The sequence below is a fragment of the Taeniopygia guttata genome, chromosome 9 (assembly GCF_048771995.1).
Source record: "Taeniopygia guttata chromosome 9, bTaeGut7.mat, whole genome shotgun sequence".
In the NCBI taxonomy this organism is placed as follows: Eukaryota; Metazoa; Chordata; class Aves; order Passeriformes; family Estrildidae; genus Taeniopygia; species Taeniopygia guttata.
This window is the reverse complement of record NC_133034.1, coordinates 11,939,997-11,966,935: the sequence shown is the minus strand read 5'-3', so window position 1 is coordinate 11,966,935 and position 26,939 is coordinate 11,939,997. Positions and strand designations below refer to the sequence as shown.

At 37.4% G+C, this 26,939-nt stretch overlaps 1 protein-coding gene across 3 annotated transcripts in view; it reads left to right on the top strand.

The window, feature by feature from the left end:
- The window catches only part of SLC9A9 (solute carrier family 9 member A9), a 177,514-nt gene that overhangs the window by 87,105 nt on the left and 63,470 nt on the right, over window positions 1-26,939 (top strand). For 2 of the 3 annotated variants that reach the window (XM_072933137.1, XM_002195706.6), the window contains exons 10-12: window positions 14,430-14,543; window positions 16,019-16,130; window positions 21,390-21,543. In XM_072933137.1, the coding sequence (XP_072789238.1) occupies window positions 14,430-14,543; window positions 16,019-16,130; window positions 21,390-21,543 (380 nt within the window). The remainder of the gene's footprint in view (window positions 1-14,429; window positions 14,544-16,018; window positions 16,131-21,389; window positions 21,544-26,939) is intronic. The other variant, XM_072933138.1, reaches the window with a different exon arrangement.

The window sequence follows — 26,939 nt, the reverse complement described above, 5'->3', positions numbered from 1 at the left end:
CTTCAGAAGCAAAGAAAAACAGAGCAAAAGTAAAGTAAGGCAATTGAGGTATCCAAATCAACTGAAAGGGAAAAAAAAAATCAATGAATCAAAGGAGTGTTACCTGAATGCCAACAGGCAAGGTTTACTAAAAAGAGCATTTGAGGACTAAAGGCAGAGAGATAACTGAAGTCACTGTATCCAAATAAAGCACCATCAGTGGGATCTTGGCATTCTTCTGCTTTTCTGCTGGCCTATGTATCTTGTAAACCAGTTACAAGCAGACCTACAGCCAGCACTGCAAAAACAAATCTCTTTTCTCTAGATAAATAATACTGTCTTATGGGATTCTCCCATCAGCTGTCTTTTGATAAGAAAATAAATAATGCACTGAAAATTCTGCTTTAGTAGCAGAATGATTTCTCCTGAGTTTGTTGTTAAAAGCACATGCCAGGAGCTGCGCTACTGTTGTTATCTTTCTGTGAGAGAAGGAGAGCAGCTGGGGAGAGATGACTCTGCACTACCAGCACCCAAACTACATCTGCTTTGTGAGGGTCCCACTCCAGATATCCAGCACCCATACCTGGGAGAAGCAGCCCTCTAACTTCAGCTGCAGCACAAAATGAAATTGTTTGGTGCCTTTATTTTAAACCCTCCACAGCCACACTGGACATGTGTGTGCCCTGGGGCTTTGGTTCTGCTATTTGTGTGAGTGTTTAAGAGAACAAACAAAGAGAGCTGGGCTTGCTTGCATATTACACAGTCTATATTAATTTATCTCTGGTTAGTGCCTACTATTTTCTGCTATCAAACATTGGACTGTATATAGACAATGAGTTTATACTCCTAGGAAGAAAAGTACATGCACAAATGTCAGGTTATAATGGCTCTTATAATTCAAACTCCTAATTTATAAAAAATTTGAGAGTATTTCTAGGCAGAGAAAAACCCTACTTAGAATTAAATGCCCTAGATTATTAGCAAGGCAGAACTACCACAACACATAAGGATACACAAGGATAATTCTCATGCTTTTGAAATGAGCAGCCTAATTGACAGCTGTTGTGATTTGTTCAGCAGCTTTTCTTAGGGACAAATAACCTTTAAGGCACTGCAAGAGGTCAGGTATTTCCACACAAATAATTGGCAGAGAGAAAGACTGAGAGCAAAGTTATCTCTCAGAAAGGTTACCACCAGTACCAGATTCTAATCTGTCTTTGCATCTGTGCTGTGCAGGAGGAATCTGGTTTCCCAGCGTGCCATAATCTCAGTGCCTACAGGAAAATCTCATACCAGAATGGGAGGTTTATTTTCCTCCAAGGTATCTAGCTGGCTGTCAGATAAACCTCGGAGAGTAAACTGGAAATTCTTTTTGGCTAATGCATGGCATTGAGGTCTAGCACTCTTCAATAATACACAAGAGATCTTTGCCTAAAGAATCCAGTAAAGTCCAAATTCTTGGTAAGCATTAAAGAGGTTTCATGCATGAACCACATTTTTCCATCTAAGTGGAGACTGAGCATAAAAGTTAGCTCTGATGGGCACTGTCTCATGGTTCCCTTTCTGCAGCTGAACAAAAGAAAATTCCCTCATTTCCAACCTCCTTGAACTCCTGCATGTTCAGACTCAAAAGTGATAAAGACTGAGGCTTCAGGCAGTGCTGCCCAGGAAACAGCACAGGTGACCAAGTATCAGGGCTCAATAGAAAGACCTGGAGAAGATACTCCTTTTGATAACAAGATTCTGAAAATAAAATAGCATTTCGGAAGATTTTGTTGGACTGGCATAGCATGAGCATAGTTTTGCCCATGTTTTAGCCAGTTTTGCTTAAATATTTTCGAAATCACTAATATTAGGGGAAAACTTTGTTCTTGTCTTCTGGTGTTTCACCCTTTTTTTTTTTTGAGACAAGGCCTATAGCAAAAATCTTCATTTTGATGCCGTTGAAAACAATCAGGGAGAACATATAAATGCCCTTGGTATTTTTTCTTTTTGAGAGAAGAAAATGATACATACATAAAATGGTTGTAAGCACAGTTTAAAAAAGAATGGTTTATGCAGCATTTATCTTATGGCTATTAGGATCATATACTTGAAACTGTAGGTCAAAACTATTTCTAATTTTGAGGTAGCTAGCCTATATCGGAAATAGCACAAGCCAGAGTCTTCTACTCTTCTAAAAGTCCAAAAGCTGAGGTCTCTAGAGATGAGCTATCATGATAGCTCCAGCCTATGTACCCTGAAGAGCAACAGCCCCTTATTCTTGTCCTGTGCTTTCCCTTCTAAGCTCCAGTTTTCCCCCATCCTGAGCTCCAGCAGTGTCAGATGTGCTGGCTGAGCCCTGTGCTCTGACTGCAGAGCCAGAGCATCTCTGCAGAGCCCCTGGGTCTGTCACAAACAGCCTGCCCTCCTTCAGCAATTGCCTTCTTTTCTCTGATTGAATATGCACCACATGCATAGTGCTTGTAATAATTGTTACCTTCAAAATGGATTGCAATTGACAGGAAGTGTACAATGAATTCCAGTTCTCTGCACAGCTATTTTCTGTGTTTAGCAGGAAAAGATGAATATTGGAAACATGCCGGGTGCATTGTTTGACCAGATGTACCATAAGATCTTATGGAACCCTGTCGAATATTGTAATGCTATAAAGAAATCTAAAGCTGCTTACTGTATGGGTTTAACAAGAAGAATCATAACAACTCAAGAAAAATCTTGATTTCTGCAGAAGAAATTATACTACCATGTCTTTCAATCTGAATTTTTAAACAAAATCCCTCATTATCTGACTGATGTTCCTGATTACTTCACCATGCTAAAAGAATGTTAATCTGCAGTCTCTTTACATGTGATTCCCCTTAAATTTATGTGAAAATGCTGTAATTGTTTCCTCTCAGCTGTGAGCTACATGATGGATGGTAATCAGTTAGAAAGCATTGCTATGAGTAAACCAATAAGAGCAGACTTTATAATTCTTGTGTATCAGTAATCATCTACATCATTTATGGTTTATATAATAAATTAGCTGTTTTCCTACCCATAATACTGAAAATATTGGGTGTCCTTATACAGAAATTTTGTTAGAATATTCAGTTCTATACTTCATTCTGTAGTTTCCATTTTCCCTCTTTTTGTACACCTGCATTAGTGATTCCTTAACTGAGAATGTGCAGATGTGCTCTGGCCTCATTAGCTCCCATAAGGCATGTACCCCTTTGTCATCAGCATTTTATGAAGAATATCATATTCTAGTGTCTTAAACACACACACAGAATAAAGAAACATACTTCGGACCTATGAAGAAGAGAAATTCTCTTGAAAAACAAAGAAAAAATATTTTCCTTCATTTTGCTTAAGCACAGAAATTGGAAAATAACACACTGAAATGCAATTCATACCCTGAACTAACCCAGAACTGTAATGAAGCAGTATTTCTACAGAGGAGCTCATCTTGTTGAAAAATGATGTCATTTTTGATGCTGGTAGGCTAAGGAAAACAATAGCATATGCAAACTAGTTTCCAAATGGCTTCATTAAAGTTTTTACAATCTGTTTAAACATTAAACATTTTCTTTAAATATTAATAAAGATCTTAGATTGTTACGGTTGTAGTTTACTCTTCTAGCACAGTATCAGATGCCAGTAGTTAGCTAACATAGACCAGTTGGAATTGTAACAGGGCAAAATCGCACTGGCATATGGAGAAACGTGTAAGGAACTTCCAAAGTGAGCCTTGTGCCACAGCTCCTCTGGAACTGCCCTGAATGACAAATGAGGCTCTCCTGTGTCCCGCTCTGTGCAGTGGAGTCAGAGTGCTTGTGGCTGTGGGAGCTGCTGCAGAACCAAGCCCAGCTTCTGTGATCACTGCTGCGCTGCCCTCAGCCTCACAGAGCTCTGAAGAGCCACCTCTGAGCTACTCCTCCCTGCTTTGGGTAGTTAGCACTCATCCCTAGTTTTTAAGTCTGCAGCTATGCAAATATCCAGCCTTGTGCCCCACTTGTGTAAAGCACATCTAGTTTTGTGGAGAATTCTCTCTATGTATGTAGCCTGTGACATCAAGCCCATCCTAATTATTGACACCCTGATAGCAGCAACTGTGGAATGCATAAAGAGAAAAAGCAAACCAGAATCAATCTAGTCCTGGGTTTGGAACATATTCTCACATCATCAACATGTAGTGCTGAAACAGAGCAGGGTGCACTTTAACATCCCATGCTTAGAACAAATATGGTTAAATTTAGTTTGAAGTATAACTTATACAATCTCAGGTTTTGTAAAAGTTGATAATTACAACAATTCCCTCAAACACAGTCAGTCAGAACCCCCTCATCTGAGAATTTGTGACAAGGATAAAAAAGGTAGGATTCTCCTTTTAAGTCTTCCTTAATCATATAGGAAAAATCTAATAGAATTTTATATAATGAACCAAAGCCCTTTGACTTCAATGACATTTGGCTTATTGCCAACGAGCAAGGTCTAAATATACATAATGACAACAGAGGTAAAAACACTCAGTCTCTTACTTCAAATATAGTTATGTCCCAGTGGTAATGATTTTCACTAGCTTGGAAACACTGACACTTCATGTTGTTGTGTTAGATGATTTTAATACAGGATTTATCAATAAATTCTTCAGTTATGGAATAAACATCTAGAAAAAAACTGTCTGTTTTCTGTGCATAGTACAGAAAATTGCTAAAATTGCTAAATTGGAATGCAGTAAAATTGTTCAGCACATAGGTTAAAATAGTTTTTAAAGTTGAGGGTGTTCATAATAGGTACCTTAATTAGAACCCTGTGTTGGCTTACACTTGCATGAGTATGTGTCACCAGGTTCATAATTGCTGTTCCTGCGAGGCCTGTGTTTGGAAACACAATTAAGATGCTATTTCTGGCATGGCTGGAGAGGCTGCACTGGGATCTCTGCAGAGCATCCAGAGTTCTGCTGCAGATGGGGACTGACCTCACCCAAAGCAGTCTGTGGGCTTTGGGAGCTTTGCTACTCCTTTACTTTATATTGTTTTCAACAGCAAGGCTTCTGCCCTGCCCAGAGAGCCTTGGGGCCATGGGAGCCCTTTAGGAATCTGAGTTGTTGTGTGATTCCTATCAGCACCAAACTGCTGCTGACAAAGATCTATTTCTTGCAGTCTGATGTTTCTCCTTTTTAAGTTACATGATTTTTGCAGGAATGCTGATCCCTCACAATTCTCTTTCAAGAGTTATTATCTACAAAGTTCCCTATCAGCTGTAAGAACTCACAAAGCTTTGGTCAAAACTTTTAGAAGTATGTAGGTAACAATAGAATTCTCACACAATAAACTGCAAGGAGAAAATAAATACATGTAAATAAGGCATTATAATAGTCTAAAGCCCTTGCCAGCATCCTGTCTTTTTAGTGACTGCACAGCTGTGTTTCCATTACATGATTAATGGATTTCCTACCTTCCAAAGAAACATTTGTACCAAATGGTAGCACAGTGCAAAACATACTAAACAGCTGACTATAACTCATCTCTTCCCCATGGCACTGTCTGTGCACATAATTAAGGGTTAAAATGCCCTTTTGTCAAAAGTTTTCAGACTAAATGTCTCAATCATGACTAGGGTTCAAATAAGTGCCCTATCTCTGCACATATTTTGGTACCTTTATACTTTCATTAACCTACAATAATGAACTGGGGTACAAATTTGAGGATCTTTTTCAAGCTTTTGATTTTTAATTCAGCTTCAGTCACACCAATTAAAGGAGGTATTGACCACACTGTGCCTCCAGAGAACCTGAGAAGAGTTAGGAGCATTTGAAAATTCCAAACAGACATTCAGCACCCTCAGAAGCACTCATGTAGGTATTAATATTTTTCTTCTAAAAGCATTTTTCTGAGGTGCCCAATGATATGCCCCTAGTACACCCACCACCTGCTTTCCTACAGAATCTTACAAAAGGTATATTTAAGATGCATTACTACCTTTTCATAACAGATTCTTAATTCTTACAGCTTCTTAATTATTATGTGAAACAGTCACCAGAGCTTTCAGATTTAAGTACTGTTGAAGATGTATCTTAGTGTAGCATTTTTAATTTCTGCTTGTTTTACTGTCTTTTTTCCCCTTTGGTGATGTCAGTAAAACATCACCAGTGAGATCATAAGTCATTTAGTAGACCTAAAAACACTGGAAATCTTTGCAATACTTTTTCCAACAGTTCAGCATCTTCTATTCTATTTCAGCTGGAGTCAAATTATGTCTCATCTATCATATCTCCATAGAACACTCCAGATTACAGCTTCAAGTGTAAAGGACTGTTAGATGAGAAAAGCCACATACTCTAATACTTAGGGGGAAAGTGTGACACACAGAGCATAACTGCTATTCACATTTCTCAGACTTCTTGTCCAAATGAATCTCAATTCTTGAATAGCAACCTACATCAGGAGGCAGGGAAGCTGTTTAAAAATGACTGTAGAAATGAAACAAAAGAACTTCCAAAATTCCCACATATAGACATATAAGAGCAGATCAGTGAACATACTAATTCAGTATTCTGATTCAGATACTGATATTAGAATTGCAGTGTAATTGCAAATAATTCTGCCCAATGTAACTCCAGGGTGGCATTCTGCCAAGGTAACGTAGTTAAAAGTCGACTCATCAATAATAGGTCATAATGAAAAGTAAAAGGAGCTTAATATAATGAGGATCTCATACTATTCAACACTGTTCAGAGCAAGAGAATTCTCAGCATGAGGATGCCCTGCCTGGGTTAGAAACTGGTAATGCCTTGTGTCCATTCTCCTCCAGCCTCTACAAACAAAGCAGTGTAAATATGGGAAACCCTGAACAAGTAAATGTTGCACAGAAACTAGACAAGTTATTTATTAAAAACTCTTTTTATCCTAGATTAAGCCCTGAATAAAGAAAACAACAACATAGCATCAGAAAAATGCATATGAATACTGATACTGCTGTCTGGTTTAGGTAAATAGAGGAATTCCTACTTTATAGCTGTATAGTTTTATTTTTCCACAGAATTAGCTTTACAAACTTTGAAGGAAAACATTACTATTGGCAGGTAGGAGCTGCAATATCATGTCTATAGAACAGATGCAAAGAGGGCAAGTATTTGTCCTGTGGTGTCAGATTGGCAGTGAAATTGAAATCTCAGTCATGAAGAAAAGACCCCACAGACTTCATAAGAACCTTTTGGGTTTAGTCCTGACAGGTTAAAGACCCCCATATAAGTCACTAATTCCTAGTATGTCAAAGACTAACTGAATTTATTTCCAACATCCAAAACTTGGCAAGGAAGGAAAATGTTTTTAAGAACATACTTCAATAATTAGTATTAGAGTATATTTCCTCTCAACAAACTGAAATAGAATAAATTGCATTTGTCCTTGTTAGAAATTGAATTGCTTGCAAGAGGTTAGGACTGTGGTGGCAGGTCACAGAAAAAAATAAAAACAAACTTCAGAGAAATGAAAGATGATATTGATTTTGTGTTTTAATTTTGAAATATCAACAGCAGTTCCTCTAATTCTAATAAAAATACAGAGATGCAAAGGATCTATTAGCTCATTGCCATTTTAAAGATAACTATATTACATTGACAACATTCCTATTTTTCTTTGATCAGAAGATGATCAGTCATGCCTTAAAGCAACTAAGTCTCCTTTGTTACTGGAAGTTTGCTCTCGTAAAGCCACCAGTTGTTTCTTTCTTTTGCTTATTTTTTTAACCATTACTCTACATAGCTCTTAACTCTGAGTTTATGTCCCCACTTCCACAAAATCATTGATTTGCCATCCCAGAAAGAACATTCCAAGAAAGTGTCATTCAAGTTGTTCAGAATATGTCCTTAAGCTTCATTTTCAGTGATGTTATTATTATCTGGCATTTTTTTATTCTTTTTCTTCTACACAGAGTCTGATTTCAGCTTTATAAGAATACTTGCTTAATCCTGGACGGCACAGGCTGTTAACAGCCTCTTTATTTTCCATTACCATCATTGCCTCCATCAGGGAATAGAAGAGGCATCAACGTTCGCAAAAATGTCCAAATTCAGCCTGAACACGGCTACTCCAGTACTACCACTACTTGCTGATCAGTCAAAAGTTCTTTATATCCCTTCAAACAATTTTCCAGCTGCACTCTATTATGCCCCATCTGGAGCAGAAGCCTTCCTTAATCCTTGCAGAAACCAGTCCTGCTAAAATAAATTTAGCGAGTTTGAACTGCAGGAATCCCTGAGCACATAATCTTGAGACAACAGAGCACTGGGTACTCCTTCCTGTGTGCCTGCAACATCTCAGTTCAGGAATTTAAGATAAATAAGCACTTTGGAAATGGCTGTTTCTAGTTTGTGAAGCAAAGAAGAACTTGGCTGACAAGCTGTAGGAACAACAGCCCCAATCCCTTCTCTTTTGGTGGTAGCTTCCATTCAGGGGTCATTCAAGGGTTATATTATTAGGTACCATTTAAGGTGCTGTGTAGTAGCAAAAGTTGGTTGTGCTGCATGGAAAGGAGATACTGATCTAAAAATGTTCCCTCTCTCACAAACTGGACCATGTTTGAAAAAAAAAAATAAATTTGCAGAAATCTCCTTTTCTAAGCAACTTAACAAAACTAATGATCTACAGCTAGATCCAAATTTGATTGACAGCAACATTTAATTTAAATGCCAAATTCTTATTGGCTTCTTAATTTTCAATACTTTTGGTTTAAACTTCATTTTTTAAGCAAAGCCATTCAAGACCTATGATCATTTTGATAGTAGAATTTGTCTTTATATCTGAGGCCAACAGTTTTGCTTTGCTGTTGGTGATCAGAAGTGTGTTCTGGGCCAGTAGTTTATCCTGCTTCTCCCAAGCTGAACTTTGGTGATGGTGAGTAGACTATGCCAGAAAGAGTAAGCTATACAATGGAAATTCAAAATATTGCTGGCCTTTCCTTCCCCTTGGTGCTACTGTTTTCTTTTAGAGATTTTTTCTTTCCTACTTCTTAGGCCTTATGAATCCTTTAAATCTCCCAGATCTGTAGGGAAATAGAAAGTTATTGTGTGTCTTCCATAAATCTGTTGGGGTGAAAATCATTTAATTCAGTAGCAAAGCCTACTGATAAAAAAGACCAAGATTTTTCCCCAGGACATTAAAGATCCTGTAAGAATTTCTCTCTGCTGGTGTGTTTTCAAGTTGAGAGTCAGATATGCTTGGATATCAAAATTAATACCATAAACAAGTTTATATTATATAATGAATTTGAGTTACTTTTTCTGATTCTTTCATCTAAGCATATTCAGAAATGAGCATTATATCACTATGCTGTGTACATTCATTATAGCTGTATAAGATTTCAAGAAAAAGGTTCTAATCCAAACCTTTTACCAATTTTGAAACTTCTAATCAGAAGAAATAAAATAAAGCAATTAGGCTATAATAAAGGTTTCTATGATCTCAGGATAATTATAGTAGTTTGAATTCTCACTGCATTTTAATTCAAAAGAGTTAAGGAAAAGCAATTTTCATCAATTATTAATCACTATCCTTGATTTCATGGATTATTTTGATATCTGTGATCTAATTAAATAACATTATTCCAAGATAACAAATTTTGTAACCATCACTTAACACTGAATTCTTGGGTTTTCAGTAGCTCTGGCGCCTTTAGATCTCCCTTAAAACTATAATCAATTTTACATCCTAGCTTCCTAGTTGCTGTTGGCATATGGAAACTCTCCCTGTTTTGATACAAGAATATATCACTGTAGGCACCCCTCAGACAGGTGGCATTTTCCATATTTTTAGCGAAATCAGTGCAACTACAGAAGGCCTGCAGGTACCTGCAAGAGGTTGATGACATTCCTTCAGCAAATATTAAATCAAGTGAACGAATGCAATATTGCCATCAATGATTAAAATTCAGTAAATTTTGCTGGAAGGAATTTGAGGATGTAATTCAGCCTCTACCCAATACCTCCCCACTAATGTTATTCCCTCAAGAGGAAAGAATACTGTTTGCCATTCTGCTTTTACCCAGTCCTGTCATACTAACTTTATTCTCTTGAGATGAGAAGTGTTCCTTAAAATATCAGTATTTGAAAAATCTTACATTTTCCATCTCCCCAGCCACAGATTATGTTCATTTTCTCCTTTAGATGCTCCTTTAAGGAATTCTGTTTTCATTGGTGGTGAGATTGGTACTTAGTGTGTTCCATCTTGCAGGTGCACTAATTACTTACCTAGAAAATATCTCCAACACTCAGTGAAAATAGAAGTAGTTCTAGAAAATAAATCAAGTTGCAAAAGCCATTCTGGCATAGCTTATTGCTCTAATTGGCTGCAACTAAACTGTGGGGGAGGAGGAAAGGAAGGAAGGTGAGGAAAAAAGATCATGCTTTCCGTATCTCACCGAAAAGATAAAACTAATACAGGTTTTATATCATATAAATTTTTTCACTTGAGTTAAAATAAAACATTGGTGTAAGATAAACTCAGTGGTTACAGCAAGGCTTAACGTACAGATAGCCTGGATTGAGTCCTTCCTCTGCCAGTGAGAACTGAACTGCAAGGGGCATTTTCAGGAACAATGTCCCAGCTTAAAACAGAATTTCTGCACATCTCTCTCAGTCCTTACAACAGCTGAAAGCAATAGAAAAGTGAAGCATATTTAATGAATGATCTGCTTTTAAATACATAAATGTTATGTCAATTTTGCTATAAATCTTTTGTAATAACCACTACTTAGAGAGGAAATTACCAAAGCAAAGCAAATACCATTTTCAGTAATTCACTGAGCTAAACACCTAAACCAAGTGCCTGGATTAGTTCTGAACCAGTGTTCTTGTAATTAATACTCTACTCTGCAATGTGTTGACATTGGTGATTTATTACAGCTCTTACATTAAAAGTATAACCAGATTTATAGACTTTGTGGAGAGTTAGAAATGCCACATTACAAATGAGGGGTTTTAGTTTTATAACAAAAAAAATGTTTTATTGCTATGTGTATATTAAAATGGTTTTCTGGTAGCCCTTGGAAAACTAATAGTAGTGTATAAGCACTTTATGCCAATTTCATTGAGAGGAGAAAGAGGTTTGTTTTCTGTGGGTGACAAGGGAAGGGAATTTATGGTTATAGAAAAAATACTTCCAAACACTTGGAATCAGGAAGACTTTAATCCTAACTTTTTCTTCCCACAAAAGTAATCCCACTTGCAAGTACATATATTCAAAATATTACAAATTTTTGAGTGGCATTTAAGCAGCCCATGGACCACAGCATGGACTTGGCTCATGGCCCCTCAGGCAGGGAGCTACTGTGGATGGTGCAACTCCTTGGGTCACCCAAGAATTTTTAAATTCCAGTTGAAAGCCTATTGCTCCTATTTTTCTACTTCTCATTAAAAGAGCTTGACATCTCCTCTTTAAAATAACTACAGAAACACTTGACTGAAAGGCATGACAATTTGGGAAACCATTCCTATGGAAGCTGTTTCTTAACATGGTTTTCAGAATATCTCTTTAGAACAAATTGTTTTGCTCTGAAGGGATTTATGCTGCACAGCACTGACAGTTAAGTGCTAAATGGAATATCTCCATGGGCTCTGTATTACTGTTGAACAAAACACAGAAGCTGAACACTAAATAAAACACTACTCTTAAATACAGGAATAAAAGTAAAGTCAAGAAAATAGTGGGTAATTTTTATGCAATATCACCAAGTGTCATGTTCCAGGAAAAAGTATTCAGATATCACTCCTTTTATGACAATAACTAGTTCTGAAGCAGTTGTTTTATTTAATTTTTTCTAACTCATGGTGAGAAATTTGAGTAAGTTGCAGTCAGTGAATAAATGTGTCATATGAGTGAGTGATAGACTTTTAAAAAAGAGAGCAAACTATGTGGGGAACACAGAAGATTCTAAATGAAGCTAACAAGCTACTGCTACCATTTTAAGGAGCTGAATCTTTGATAATAGACCATATCATGGTTGTGCTTAGAATAGGAAGGAGTGGAGCCAGCTCTGATTTAGCTATTGAAATAGCACCTGGATTTTTGCTACACAAAGGAAGAAAAGTAGTCTGGATTTAATCTCCCAGCAAGCAAGCCGTGCTCTGATAGTGAAAGATCAAAATATGGAGAAACTAGAGATAAGAGGAGAAAACCAGCACAGTTCAGCAAAGACACACACACATTAAAAAAAAAAAAAAGAAAAACTCACAGGGAAAAAAAAAAAGTATTTGGATTATATTTGCTCTCACAAAAAAAAAAAAAAAATCATGTCTAGCAATTCATTTCCAGCATTGGAGGCATCTGACACAGATGCTGTGGCTGCAAATATTGCATCCACTGTGAACAGAGGCCAAGGAAACCAGCAGGGCTGTGCTGTGGGACACAACACATTCACCCAGACAGCAAAGGAAAAATGTGCTGTTCATGTTGAGTGCAAACACCAGACAGGAATGAAGGACTTTTTTCTCTTTGACTTTTACTGAAATCAGCCTGCAAGTTTGAAGTAGGAAGAAGCAGGAGGCATGTAGTGAGTAAAAGGAGGTAAAGTTATGGGAAAATGAAAAAGGGGCATTAAACTGGATTTGCAAGAAATCCATAAAGATTGTATCTTGATCAGATTGCTGGGAGACAAGGGTGAGAAGTTTAAAATCAGCTACGCCATGAAAGCACTCCAGGCAAGAGTAAAAGCTTGAATTTAGCAAGATTGCTGAGAAAAAGTATAGAACAAAGGCAATGATATAGAAAAAATCTTTTTTCCTCCAAAAAGAGAAGTTCTGAAGATAGAAGAAGGGAAATTTAGTTTAAGAATTTCTGTTTCTAAAATGCATTAATAGTACATCTACTTTTTTTTTTTTTTTTGAGTCTTTAATGAGATTTTCTACATGAAAAATGAAATATCATTCAGCTTTAAAACCTGTGGAGTACTGTATCTCACCCCAACAATTAAAGTATGCAGTTGTGGCTCCTCATAGCAGTATCCTTCCCTCAAAAGAGTTTCATATATACACCGATATCTATTTTCGAGAGGTGTAGATCCTGTTATGGCACTCCTGGTATATTTTTCTATTGTTTCAAATAATGCATCAGATGATATTCCCACAAATACATGGGATCACGTTTGCTCCCAAGTGGAAATGCAAGAATTTATCATAATTTCTATGGGTCACAAGATCCCATACTTAGAAGTTTTTGACAACTAGTTTCTCTCATCTAAATTTAATTCAAATAATTAAAGTCTGCTAACCTGCAAATATTTTCTGTTTGTTTTAATGTTTTTCAGTACTGCAGCACAAATTGAGGGCTATGGAATATGTGCTTAAGATAATTGATGGTGCTGCCATGGGGTCCAAAATATCCTCCCATATACTAATGGGTTTTTGCCATTCTGCCACTCAAATTTGTTTTAATGATTGTGGCAGCTCTCATTTTTCCTTTGTTAAATCTTAGTGACTGTTACTTGATATTTATTTTTAGAAGCACAAACATATTACAAAAAATACATAAGCCCACTGAAGATGAATAAAACATCTCCATAGTAACATTCTGGATATTGATGTATGGCTGGTTGCAGACAGACTGACAAACTTCAGTCCTAACACTGGACCAGGATTTGCTAGCATAGAATCCTGAGCTCAAAGTGACTTCAGACTTTTCCTCTCTGTGGTTATTTGGCAGCAATGATTGATTTTTTCCAGATGTGGTTATATAGGAAAATTTATTTTATTAGTTTTAATTTAATCTGTTGCAAATATAATCAAAAACATCCCCTCAAGGCAAATGAATATTTTGGCCTTGCTTGTTTTTTCACAGAAGAAATTCTACCCTACTCATGTATCTAAAGCTTATTTTATAATACCTGTAAATGACATTTTAAACAGTTTGGTTTGAAATTAGTATTGATATTGATGTCCATAGAGTGCAATAAGAGTTTCCATCTGCAGGATAATATTCATGGTAATAAAAAAGACCATGCTATATTTTAAAGGAACGAGTTCTTAAAAGTCCATTTAGGATTTTTTTTTCTCCCTAGGCCTTAGTGTACCCATACCCAGGGCTGCATTATGCACAGCCACTTGTGTAACCATGAGCCATTTCCCAGGCTCGCCCCTGTAAACATGAGTGAAGCTAATTTCCCTCAGCTTCCCTGCAGTTTGCATTGAAGCTCTTATAACTTACTTGCTCTTTATGTGTTTTAGCAGTTGTCTATGGCAAGCTTTCAAATACAAATCAGAGAAAAACATGCAAGCAACTATGATTTTTAAAGCTAAAAGACACCTTGTGTCTAATTTGTCAGCAAATTAGGTGGGTTTAAAATCCACCATTAAAACAGCAGCAATTTCTGTTCCTTTCATCTAAACAGTTCTGTATTTCAAGGGAACTTGGGATAATCATTAGTTTGTTGTAGACATGAGTCATAATTATGTTCTTTCTCTCTCATTTAAGTTGTTCGAGTTCATGAATTTTTTGGCTGAGAATGTCATCTTCTGTTACATGGGACTCGCGCTCTTTACGTTTCAAAATCACATCTTCAATCCTCTTTTCATATTTGGTGCACTTGTATCCTTTGCTTTAAAGAAGTACATATCTCCGTACACATGTGTGTATATATATATAAAAAAAGAATGCATGTTCCATGTGAAAAAAGAAGTCAACAACCAAACCAATCAGTTCCTTTAATAACAAAGATTAGTATATTGTAAATTCCAAGTGCAGTCATCTATTTCCTATATCCTAATTACTGCCCCAATGCATGTAAGCACATATTCTTTGGACAGTTAATGTTTTGCTCCTCTGCTACTGGCAAATAGCTTTAAACCACCGGAGGAACTTTTGGCAATGGTTTACAAGTGAGGTGGGAAATTAGGATAAGTATTGGGACACATCTGTGGGGACAGGTGCAACACAAAACCTTTCTTCCTGTCTGTAGCCAGTGCAGATCCACAAACTGGAGAGCTGCCTCCACACAGATGTGTGCCATAAGCAGGACTTCCCCAAAACTACTTAAATAATATGAAGTCCTTGAAAATCACACTGTTCTACTTTGCTCAAATCTTTCCTTCTTTATACTTGATATCTCAAGCATACATGGAATTACTTACACCATCATGTGCCTAAGAGGTAAGAAAAGCTCTGTGTCTTTAATTCTGCCATGATTTCTCAATAAATCTTACTTGTACAGCAGTATAGATTCTTTTCATGCTGACAATTTATTCAATGATTTTCTTTGGCTCAGAGCAGCAGCCCTCTGCTTATCACCTTTAAATGAACTGTAATAGCTTTGAAAGTTGGGAGCACTGTTGACGTGCAGTAATTGTTATATGTAATTTCTAAATGAATAACCAGAGCTCCCTCGGCTCCAGGCTGGGCTGAATGGCAGCGAGGAGCCAGGAGTGGCTGTGCCCCACCAGGGCAGTGGCACAGCCCATTCTGCAGCCCCAGGATGGGACAGGGCAGTGGCACAGCATATATAAGGCATATATAAGGAGCTCAGACTGCCTTTTAAAATCTGATAATGGCCTCATGGTTCTAATTAAGGCAACTTTTGGGATAGTTCCACAGAGGAGTAATAGAGAACTTCATCAGAAGAATCTCCACAGAGAAGGGGAAGAAAAAGCAAAAAGTGCTGGATATAGACAATAAGAATTGCCAGGAAATAAGGAAGTAATAATCAGGTCCAAAAGCACATTTATCCTCTGCAAACTGCTGCTCAAGGAGATAATGCTCTCTCTGCAATTGATGATGGGCATTTTCCTGAAGAGCTGAAGATGAAGTCACATGTGACACAAATGTGATGAGAGAAGTAGAGTGATTGAAGTGAGATATATTATGATGAATATAAAACTAGGATGTCTGGGGAAGGCAGATCTCTGCCACTGAACAGGGAGCATTAGAACATGGCATATAAAACATGAAAGAAGATAATATCATATTTGTTTAATTACATCTTAAAAATAATTTTAGAGAAATAATTGGGTTAAGTGTGGTTTTATCAGTAGTTTGTCCACTATTTTCCTCAACATTTTACATTTTAGGTGGCAATTTTTGTAGCAAGAGCTTCCAACATATACCCACTTTCTTTCCTTTTGAACTTGGGTCGAAAACAAAAGATTCCCTGGACCTTTCAGCACATGATGATGTTTTCAGGTAAGATCTATTTTGGCTTTTTTTGTATTTTTCCTGTCCACATTTAGTGAATGACAAAAATAGTCATCTATCACTAGAAAAAGCCACATCGATCACAAAGAATTTGTTATCTTAAAACTCAAGGGCATCTCTCCAAAGCTACTGAAGCAAATGCATGCCTTCTGGTCAGCCTCACTGTGCTCTTGCCCTGTTTTAGTTAACATTTTGGAAACCCACTGCCCAGGAAGCCACTGCCTTTCATCCATTCTCCCCCACCTGTCTACACTTACATGACAATTTGGGGAAGCCATAATTTTAAGTTGTGCTGTTTTAGAGGCACCTGTAGTATACCTGAAAGTATTTTACAGAGCAGCAAATAAATATCCAACTTGGACAGTGTTAGTACTGATACTCAGATCAGACATGGTCTTTGGCCATTCCTTAAACTTCTGGAACAGTTTTACTTTTAAACATGAGATGAGATAATTTCAATTCCACAGACCTTTTCATATGTGTTCCAGCTTGATATTTAATTTTATTTATTTTGTTAACCTTGTAGCATAATAAAAAAAATTAAAATCCAGAAGAGGGAGCCATGTTCTAGTCTGATTTGCACACCCTCCCCAGAACTGTTAAGGCTCATCTGGATTCCGTTTTTTTTTACTTGTACAAGCTAGAAATAATTCCACTTGACTTTCTAATGCTAGTTAGGAAAAACTCACTTATAAGCTAAGAATATCTGTTCAGTAAAAGACAGAAATGCAGATACCCCTACGCTATTGATGATATAATTTTCTAAAATTAGAAACCCAGCACATTTTTTGCTTAATTTTCCTGCTTTTTATGCAAAAATGTATTCCACATTTGTATGGATAAAAGTTCCCGATTGACAGCCTTGATGTACAGAGATCCATTTAGCCAGATAACGAGTGAAATACAATGTGCTGCATTTCAAGCTCCCTCATCAGGAGTACTCCACATCAGGGGGCCTCATTTGTGCCTGTGTAATTCCAGCTCTCTAGAGAGCAACACAGCAGTTCATTTCTATACCCATTCAATCCTTCTGCCAAAAGCTGCCACGGAAAATGTCAGCTAATTCCGGTGAGACTGGAGTGAGGGATGATGACACATCCAGCAGGAGCTGCCTTTCAGCCTAACTGCTCCCTGCCATTGTTCCATGGGTGACTTGGATCTGGGGATCCCCCTGGTAAGCCTAGCAGGTGGCCAGCTAGACAACAGCACGAAAAATAGCTTCATATCATTTGGTATCTAGTTCCTGGGCTCCATTTTGGCTTATGGTTTTCATCAGCTAAAGTATAGGATGGAAAACCTTCTGAAATCTCTCTTATTCTTTAACTTTTCTGTTCTTGTTTTCTGCATTCAAATTTCATTCTCCACAGAACAAGAGCAGAAAGCAGCCTGCAGCCAGCAGCTGAATGTGAGAACTCACACACATTAGCTTTCCAGACAATACAGCAGCTGAGAACTGAAACAGTAGTATTGCAGGCTTCTAAAATATAAATGTTAAAATTCTCAGAAAGGTAATTTTTATCGATTTTCAAAGATAAAACCCCTTCCATTTTGTAGAGAAAAATGTGTTTACATTATAATAAAGTAATGGCATAATCTGCAACTATAATAATAAACTCTCTCTCATGCTGCCAGCAGCTGCACACTTCACAGGATACACAGATTTTCTGTGTAATTTTATTTTTTAAGATGCACCAAGATTTGTGTTTAGTTGCCAATAATGTTCATAGTGCTATAAACTCATAATACTGCATATAGTGATAAGCAGAGAGGACAATGGCTGCCAGAAAAGAGACACATTTCCGATGAGTAAACAAGACACTGAATTTGAGTTTGAAGGAAATTATCTACAATGATCTATAGCAACTGTCATAGAACAATTTGGGCTGGAGGGAACCTTTAAAGGTTTTCTAGTCCAACCCCCTGCAATAGGCAGGGGTATCTTCAACTAGGTCAGGTTTCTCAGAGTCCAGTCCAACCTGACCTCGAATGTTTCCAGGGATGGGGCATCCACCACCTCGGTGTGGGTTTTACCACCTTCACTGTTCTGGTAAAGCATCAGGTTCTAGTTGATCACAGGGAAAAATGGCCTTCATTCACCACAGCATCAAACATTCAGATGAAGAAAACAATGAATTTGGGGTTAGTTTTGTTTTCTATCTTATTACCAAATCCACCAAACATTTACTGCTTGTTTTACTGCCACAATCACTGAAGTGATTGCTGAGAAAAGCAATTAAGGTCAGGCAAATACACTGTTGATTAGCCTTTGATTATACCTTACTCTGCAAAGAACTCTCATGAAGTCACTAAGTTCTGCTTTTGGATACATATCAGTACAGTTGAGAAAAGGTGGAAGAGTTAGGCTTGGATGTGGATTATGGAGCATTTTGATTGATCACATTCTTTATCTGCTTCTACCACTCCTCTAAAAATACATTACAGAGGGTGGATTCAGTTCTACAACTGTTTTTGATCATGATTCCTGATAACATTCCATTGTAAATGAAAACTTGATTAGTCCTTTATACAAGAACTAATTAAGCCTGAGCTTGTCAAATTAAGTTGAACATCAGCTAAAGTGAGCAGTCCAACAGTCTCTGCTCATGTGAAAAAGAAACATTTTAAAGTCTTAGACTTCATAGCACTTTCCACTCTTCTCCAAACATCTTTATTTATTTTTTGCTCTGCTTTCTTCTTCTCTACAACATATAAATAGGCAACAGAAAGGCTTGTGAGACACAGTGCTACAGGGGTGATTGCTGTTATAATATATATAAGGCATTACAGCATCAGTGGAGTCTGAGAAGATGAACACAAATGCAGAATTAAGCCAAAAGATGCCCATGTACAGACAGCTGTTGTGCAAGCATTTACATCTACACACTCATAGACACAGAGGTGGGAAGTGGCAATGTGAAGAAATCAGCTAAATAGAAAAGAAAGCAAGGAAGAAAAGAGCAGAAAACGACAGCTGAAACAATACCAGGGCTACCCACGGAAAGTCTTCTTTCCTGGCAGATTCTTTTCCCATCAACAACAAACACTCCAGCCCTGGACTCTTCAGAGGGTTGGGTTTGGAGAGGTGTTCGCGTGGGGTGTGGGCAATGGATGGCTCAGAGACCTACAGGGCACACAAGTCCTGTTCTAGGGACTCTGGACCTTAACCCTGGTCTGGTCTGCTTTGAAGGCTCTGGCACATTAAAGAACATTGCTTAAAGATGACTCCCTAATGGCTGTCACAAAAAAAAAAAAAAAAAAAAAAAAAAAAATCTGTTAGGAAATCTGTGAATCAGCCCAAGGATGAATGGATTAACACAGATGTGGAGCTGCCATCAGTGCACCTCTGAAAGATGAGGGAAGAAAATCTCTGCCAATGGTTCATCAGAGTTGGTCCTTTGCTGCACCACCCTGTCCAAGTGCACCAACATCCACTGCATCCAATCATTTCACTGGGCTTTGGTGGCATTTTTCCCTGAAGTTTTACAGCAAATTTACTCTTCCTCAACTTCAGTCCATTTCAGTTTTAGAGGTTGTTAAAATTCCCTTCCTTCACTTGTATTATTACCTGAAAAGTATTTTGAGATATATATATATATATACACACATATAGTAGTGTTCTTTGCTTGTCATTGAGTCTTTACATTTTAAGTGTATTCATCTGCTTCCCATTGCTTTAGCTGTTTAGTTTGATTATTTATTTTGCTTTAGACATCTCTACCTCTCAAGAAGACATACTAATTAACTTTTATATATGTGTGTGTGTGCGTGTGTAGATATATATATATATTCCCTCTTACAAAAAGAGGTGTTCTAGATTTAAAATTAAAGGTGTGATGCAACTGTGGGAGGCAGCATTGTTTTCCACTGAAACGTAGCTGTGCTAATCATCCAGATTACCACTGCAACTACTGAAATAAAGGCCATTTCGGTAGTAGTTCACTCCCTACTCAGATACATGCCTAAAATGAGATTATATTCTTCCCCTGTTAGAATATAGTAAAGCACTGCATCCTCAGAGATGTCTTTTACACAAAAGCAAAGTGAAGGGCAAGCTCAGTGTCTGCCTGCAGGGTTTTGAACCTGCTGCCACTGAGTATTTTCAGATAGTGCAACCCCAGTCTGCTTTTTCCTTGCAGAAATGGCTTTGTACTGTTTCCTGGATAAACGTCTATACCAAATAATTGGAAACCCAGCTTCTACACCAAATAATTCACATTCTAGCTATGTAATGTTAAAGAGCTTTGGCATTCTAGGCCAAAAATAGCTGCATTTAGCAGTTAATTAAATGATTCTGCATATGTCATCAGTGCTTCACAAGAGGTTTGATTACTAGATTTAATCTCTCAATACTTTGCAAGGTACTTTTTGGGCTCAGCATGTATTGTATAGACGTAATGACTTTGCTCTCTAGAATTATTTTGTGGAAGTTTTTTTGAAAACTATAAGGTACATTTAAATAGATAAATGAAAGGCATTGGAAAATATGGAGTATTATTTGTATTATGCATCCTGAGGGCTGCAGGCACTAGCAAGCTTTTTCCCCCTCAATTTTTAAATATGGCATTTCGTCAAAACCTATTTAGTCCCCTTATTACTACATATGGGGCTTTTTTTTTTAAAACTCATTTAGCTGTTTTCACCACCTTTGTAATTTCTTATTTATTCAGTCTTTATGGGTGTATAATTCTACAACTATTATAATGTTTCAAATACATTAATTTATTCTGCATCCCCTTTTAGATATTTAAAATCACCTTTGAAAAACTATTCATTGCTTGTAAGTCATGTTTTTCTGACTAGTCTTAGAACATTAAATTATTTTAATGGAATATATTCTATATTTTCAAGGAAGAAATGAATAGCATATTTAGGTACAGATTTTAATGTCAATCCTTTTTTTCACTTGCTCCTAACTTCATGAGTAGTCTTACTTAACATAGGATACAGATTTCTCTTTCAACCTGCATTAAGTTCAGATTAATACTTAATTTGCAATTATTCAAGACAAAGAATTCAGTGAACATCAAGCAAAAGCATGATTATTATGTGAATATGAGAGTACTTTCATTGTTCACTCTTGCAAATTTGCTGCATTAAATCCCACCCTTTCACTTAGCACAATTCAGTACTTTATAAACAGGATTACGATCTGAAACTTTTCTCTGCCCTTGGAACTGGGTTTGGACTGAAAATATTAAAATTCTGTTTCTGCCTCGCATGAAGTTCATCACCCTTGTCTGGTTTCAGGTTTACGAGGCGCGATTGCGTTTGCGTTGGCCATTCGGGACACGGGCTCCCAGCCCAAGCAGATGATGTTCAGCACTGCCCTGCTGATGGTGTTCTTCACGGTCTGGGTGTTTGGGGGGGGCACCACCCCAATGCTCTCCTGGCTGCAGATCAGGTCAGTACTGCCTGCCCAGCACCAGCCAGCAGAGCGGAACGGGATCCCTCCAGATCCACCCCTACATCCTTACAGCTTCCTAATGCTTACCTATGTGCTTTTTATGAGCTTTAACACACACAAAGGGAGTATTTATGTACCTGTTAGAGGCTCCACACCACAAGGAACAGGTTCTACCTAAGTTTGTTATGGGCTTAGACATAGGTCAGTCACATCCTTGTTTCCTGAGAATTTGTTTCACTACTGCTCCTTTTAAACACCATGAATACATCTTAATAGTGTCCTCCTTGCTGCTGAAGAAAGAGCTATACAGGCAGATTTTGCCTTCATCCTAAAATCTGTAGTTACTACACAAGCATGTAATAAACCATGCATTTCTGATTATAGTGAGAATATGTTGGAAAAATCTTCTTCTGCTGCTGCCTCATTCAGGCATTAATTTATTGCACGTTGTTTTGCATATTCTTCTTCACTATATTATTTTTTAAATTATTTCATAGTCACTTGTATTCACAGAAAGCAACGAATGACAAGGGAGGTTAAATTGCAAGATAGAGGGAAATAGAAAACTGGAGTAAAAAGGATCTAATTTAAATGCAGCGTCCTTCCAAGTGTGCTTTTTTGAAACCCAACGTTTAACAATTAGTGTACTCATGCTGGTTATTGATTATGGTTACTTCACAATCCATTCAGAACTCCCTACTGTGATTTGCAAGATCACCACAGAAATCCTCAGTATCAAGATAGGTCTGCAATTCACAATTCCTTATCATTTATTCTATATATAGCATATGTTTTCCTTGTTTGCAAAATGGTATCTGATTACAAGCCTTCATTGTCAGACTCTTGCTATAAAACAGCAGCTGAAGATAACCAAACTGGGGTTTTTACAAAGACATAGATGAAACTGCAGACAAAACAAGGACTAGCGTACAAGTGTACTGGATAAACATGGATGCAGGCATCCATGTACAGGGTGGAGGTTTTCTATTTCTGTGACAGTTTGATTCTTCTTCATGACATGTCTCATGTCCCATAATGTCAATCAAGGCCATTACAGTTTGGATATACTCTGGCACTATCAGTCATCTTTCTGAGATTTGCCATTTTTTTACTGTCAGTCAGCAAGAGTTTTTCTGTGTGGCAACAGAAACGTGGGTGAGGAAGAGCTTTCTCATTAGATCTCGGGGAGCAAATCAGTCTGGGTTTCTATAATGGGAGATAAGGAATAATGCTGAGAATACAGTAAGGCAAAAAGGCTGTGAGCAGTAGTCAGAGTGCAGTCTGAGAGCCTGGGTCACTAGATTCCCCCTGTGGTTTAGCTCTTTAGGGAATTTTTAAATTAAGACTGTGCCATGCTTTCACTAGCAAGAAAATTAATAGGATGCAATGGCATTTCTTCTGCTACTTAGGGCTACCCAGAGGTGCAAAGCCCCCCCAAGACCACAAGTGAGGGGCTGACTCTCATATTAACTGTTTATACTGTTCAATGCAAGTTCTTCTTTCTCTGGCCTCTTGTATAATAGATTTCACCAAAGACACTGAAAGTACACAATGATTACTGATTTGAAATGCCCATCTCTGAGGATTTCCTCTGAGTCCCATCAGATCTGCCAGACATCTTTATCAATAAAATAAATTGGGTTTGTAATCAGGATATCGATTTTTTTTTACTATAAAGCTATTAGGCTCATAATTTCCACTTAATGTCTTGACACTGGAACATACATCTTCATAAATTATGAGGAGGTCAAATTGAGATAAAATTTTAAATAGACATCTTTAATTACAAATTTATCTTGAGGTTCTGATTTCTCCTTCTAGTGAAGATATTTAACTGTATTTATAATTTATTACACCTCGATGTGGACTTTTGTCCTTAGCTACCAGCATTTATCTTTTTAGTCCTAATTAGTTATGCTAAGTAATTGTATTCAAAAGTGGTGGTAATTCATGAAAATTGACATTTGTATGGATTCTAGTAGATGAGTTTGCTGAGGAAAGTTATGGAGCTGTGGCAAATGACACCAGTTGCTTGGTGTAATTCCCCAGCACCTTCCCAGGGCAGTTTGAAACTCCTCTCTGAGATTCCCCAGTGTTCCAGGGAACCAGATCTACCACTTTTCTTTTTCAGTTAAAATTTAACATAATGTAAATATAATCTGTCACTCTATTTTTAGAGGCAAGATTAGGATGTGTCCTCAGAGATAGCTACCAGTTAATTTATTCCAGGAATATGTATGGCTTATACAACACTTTAAAAATTGTTGTTAAAACATGTAGTAAGATACACTATCAAAATTAACCATGTGCTACCCAAAAAGGCTCAACTTCCATCTCCCATATAATGCAGCAATATCAATCAGCTGTGTCACAAGAAACCAGCTGAGAGCTTTTGGGAAAAAAAAAAAAAAAAAAAGCTTAAATGGATCCCAGAAATCCACTGAATTTATTAATAATAATTTTTGTTCCTTTTATTTAACAAATTAATTATATTAAAACATATATTCCTACTCAAACTCTATCTTGAATCTGAGAAAAGTTCTTAAAGCCTTGGAAATATGACCTGCTAAAAACAAAATTTATATTTAAACGTGTCTATATGTCAAAACACAGTTTTAAAAGAAATTCATACCAATAATTCTCATTTTACTACTGCATTTACTCATACACAGCAGCCTTCAAAATTAGTCTTACAATTCTTGGCAAAGACCAAATATTTCTTCACTTTGTTCTAAAAGAATGAAATACACACTTTTGGAAATGTCTTATTTATTTTAGCTGTCTCCTTTCTAAACACCTGAAACTCTGAGTTTCAGGGGGTGTTGTGTGTTCCCTTTTTGAAGGTTGCATTTGGAAGTTCCCAGCTGTCTGGTGCAGAGCAGCACTTCCAGCACAGAGGTGGTGCAGGTGTTTGCAGCACTATCAGCTGCCACACCGACAGCAGAGCTGGCTGCACCACATTCCTAAGTAATACATTGTCTTTTGACTTATCTTAAAACTATATCAGAAAAAAAATTGCTTTTACTCCCCATGTGAAAGGACTACAATATTCAGTTCTTGGCAGACAATGAATAAACCTGGATCAGCATGTGAGAATAATTTCATAATACATCAACAACAAAACAGAAATAGCCACTTAAGTTCGCAGTCAAATTGAGCTATTCAATAAATGTGCCTTCAGAGACACTGAGCATTACTTGCTAATGCTTTTGGATATATGATTCCCTTCATTCCCCATACTCTGATTAAAAATAGAGAGCTACATCTTACAGTAAATCTGCAGTGAGAGGTTTGAGAATAAAGGATTCTCCTGACAGGCAGAGCAAAAATTCGAAGCTGTTAATAAAACATGTCCTATAAAAGCATTGTGCTAGGTATTAGGTCTTGTTTGTTTATCATCACCTTCTGTGTAAATGTTTGTCAAGAGATTCCCAGACTCTTTGTGCATCTCTTTGCAGCTGTTCAGTTAATAGGACAAATTTTATTCCATAATCTAAATAAATACTGAGCAGCTTTGAATTGTAGCTTTTACTACTGTGCCTGTCTGTACATTACTGTTGATAAATGCATTTTAGAAAAGAGCTGTGTGCCTGGCTGCCCTTAAAATCACACTGTTTCTAGTTCACCTAAAACTTCAGTTCCAAACATCCAACTTTCTCTAAGTACTGAGGCCTGGCATTCCGCATTTTTGGGGGATGACCAAGGCTGACCAAACTCAGATTCTCAGCAAATCATCTCACTCAGCAGAAGTATCCAACATTTTGGATCCCCCAGTATCCAATAGTTTGTTTCAACATCAAAGGCTAAGGCAGTGCATATGTTTACCAGGATGGCTCATTAGGGATGTAGATGGGCAGGGGGATGAAATGTTGTGCCATGACTGTGTATGACTATGGCTGTCTACCACAAAACAACCCAAAAACCTGGTTAATAGAATATGGTTCTGTGTTTATCTCAGCCCTTTAACAGCTAGTTATAGACTGCTGGAAGACTGAACTTTATGACAGAGCAACCACAGTAGCTCACTGAGTTGCTCACAGTTACACATCATGTTGTTGGCCAGGATTACACCACTACAGCTTCAGTAAAAAAAAATATTATTTTCATTATTCCCAAACTCTGTAGCAGCATTCCCTGTGTCCAGCTGTGTTCAAGGGGGTGCTGCAGAAAGGACAGAATGGGCTCCTGACAGATGATCTGGGCAACAGGCTGCAGTCAGCTGAGGCAAGGAGGAATGATCCTGTGCCGGGTTAAGAGAAGCCTCATCAGAATATTCCACTGCATCACAGAGTGCTGCTCTGCTCATGGAGAAGAGCATGAGGCAGTACATCTCCTTACAGCCCTTCCTATGAACTAGAGTCAAACTAGAGTTATGTCTAATGCCTCTCATTTATTCCTAAATTAAGGACACACATCTTGGCTTTCCTTTTTCCCTCACATGGGCACACAAGGATTATCCATCCTGAAACATGGCTGGTTCATGAGACAAGCTGAATGTACCAGCCAAGAGTGTGTGTACATATCTTCAGATGATCCATAATTCAATACCTAGAAATTATTATGAACCTTGTTAATTTTTTTGCTTGTATTCCTTTGAACACATGTTCCTATCCTCATTTATGAAGAAGAAGGAAAGCCAGTTTAGAAAAGAAGGTTTAGCTAAATATTTTTTCCTGGCCTTGGCAGATTCTCTCTTCTATAACCATATTCCTTTGGGTCATATTTCCTCTAGAGTCCAGGAAAACAGTTTAGTTGAAGTGAAGCATCTGTTATTTACTGTTGGAAACAGAATCTTCAACTGTAATTTGCGAGTGACCACAACATAGAGATGAACAGTGCAATTAAAGGCAGGATATTTTCGAGCACGGTTGTATTTCTCTGCACTTTGTACTGGTTATTATTTTGTTTTGTGTTTAGAACAGTCATAATCAGCCTAACTGGTGTTCCCTCCCAGTAACAAATATAGCTCCAATAAACAAAGTTTGATCTGGTTTGCAGGATCATATTGTACTTTAGCCATGGTACAGTGTGTATTTAAATCACACTGCAATAAACACTTCTGTTGAGAGCCCAATTTCAGCCAAGTCTCTTCAGCCCACTGAGAATTTTTTCACCCAGACATACTTTCAAGAGAGATCACATTGTCTTTGCCTGGAAAAGCATTTAATCCTAAAAAACCCCTTTGAAATCCAGAAACAGCTGTAATTTAATGTAACAAGTCTAACCATAAATGCTGCAACTATTTTTAATGTTCTGTCCTTAGCTGGCCAACAATCTGTTCCTGTGAACATCTGCAGGACAGCCTTCTGCCTGGCACCTTTTATACTGATGATAGTTTGAATATTCCTGCACTACCACTAATGGCATATACATGACAAAACATATTGCTGACC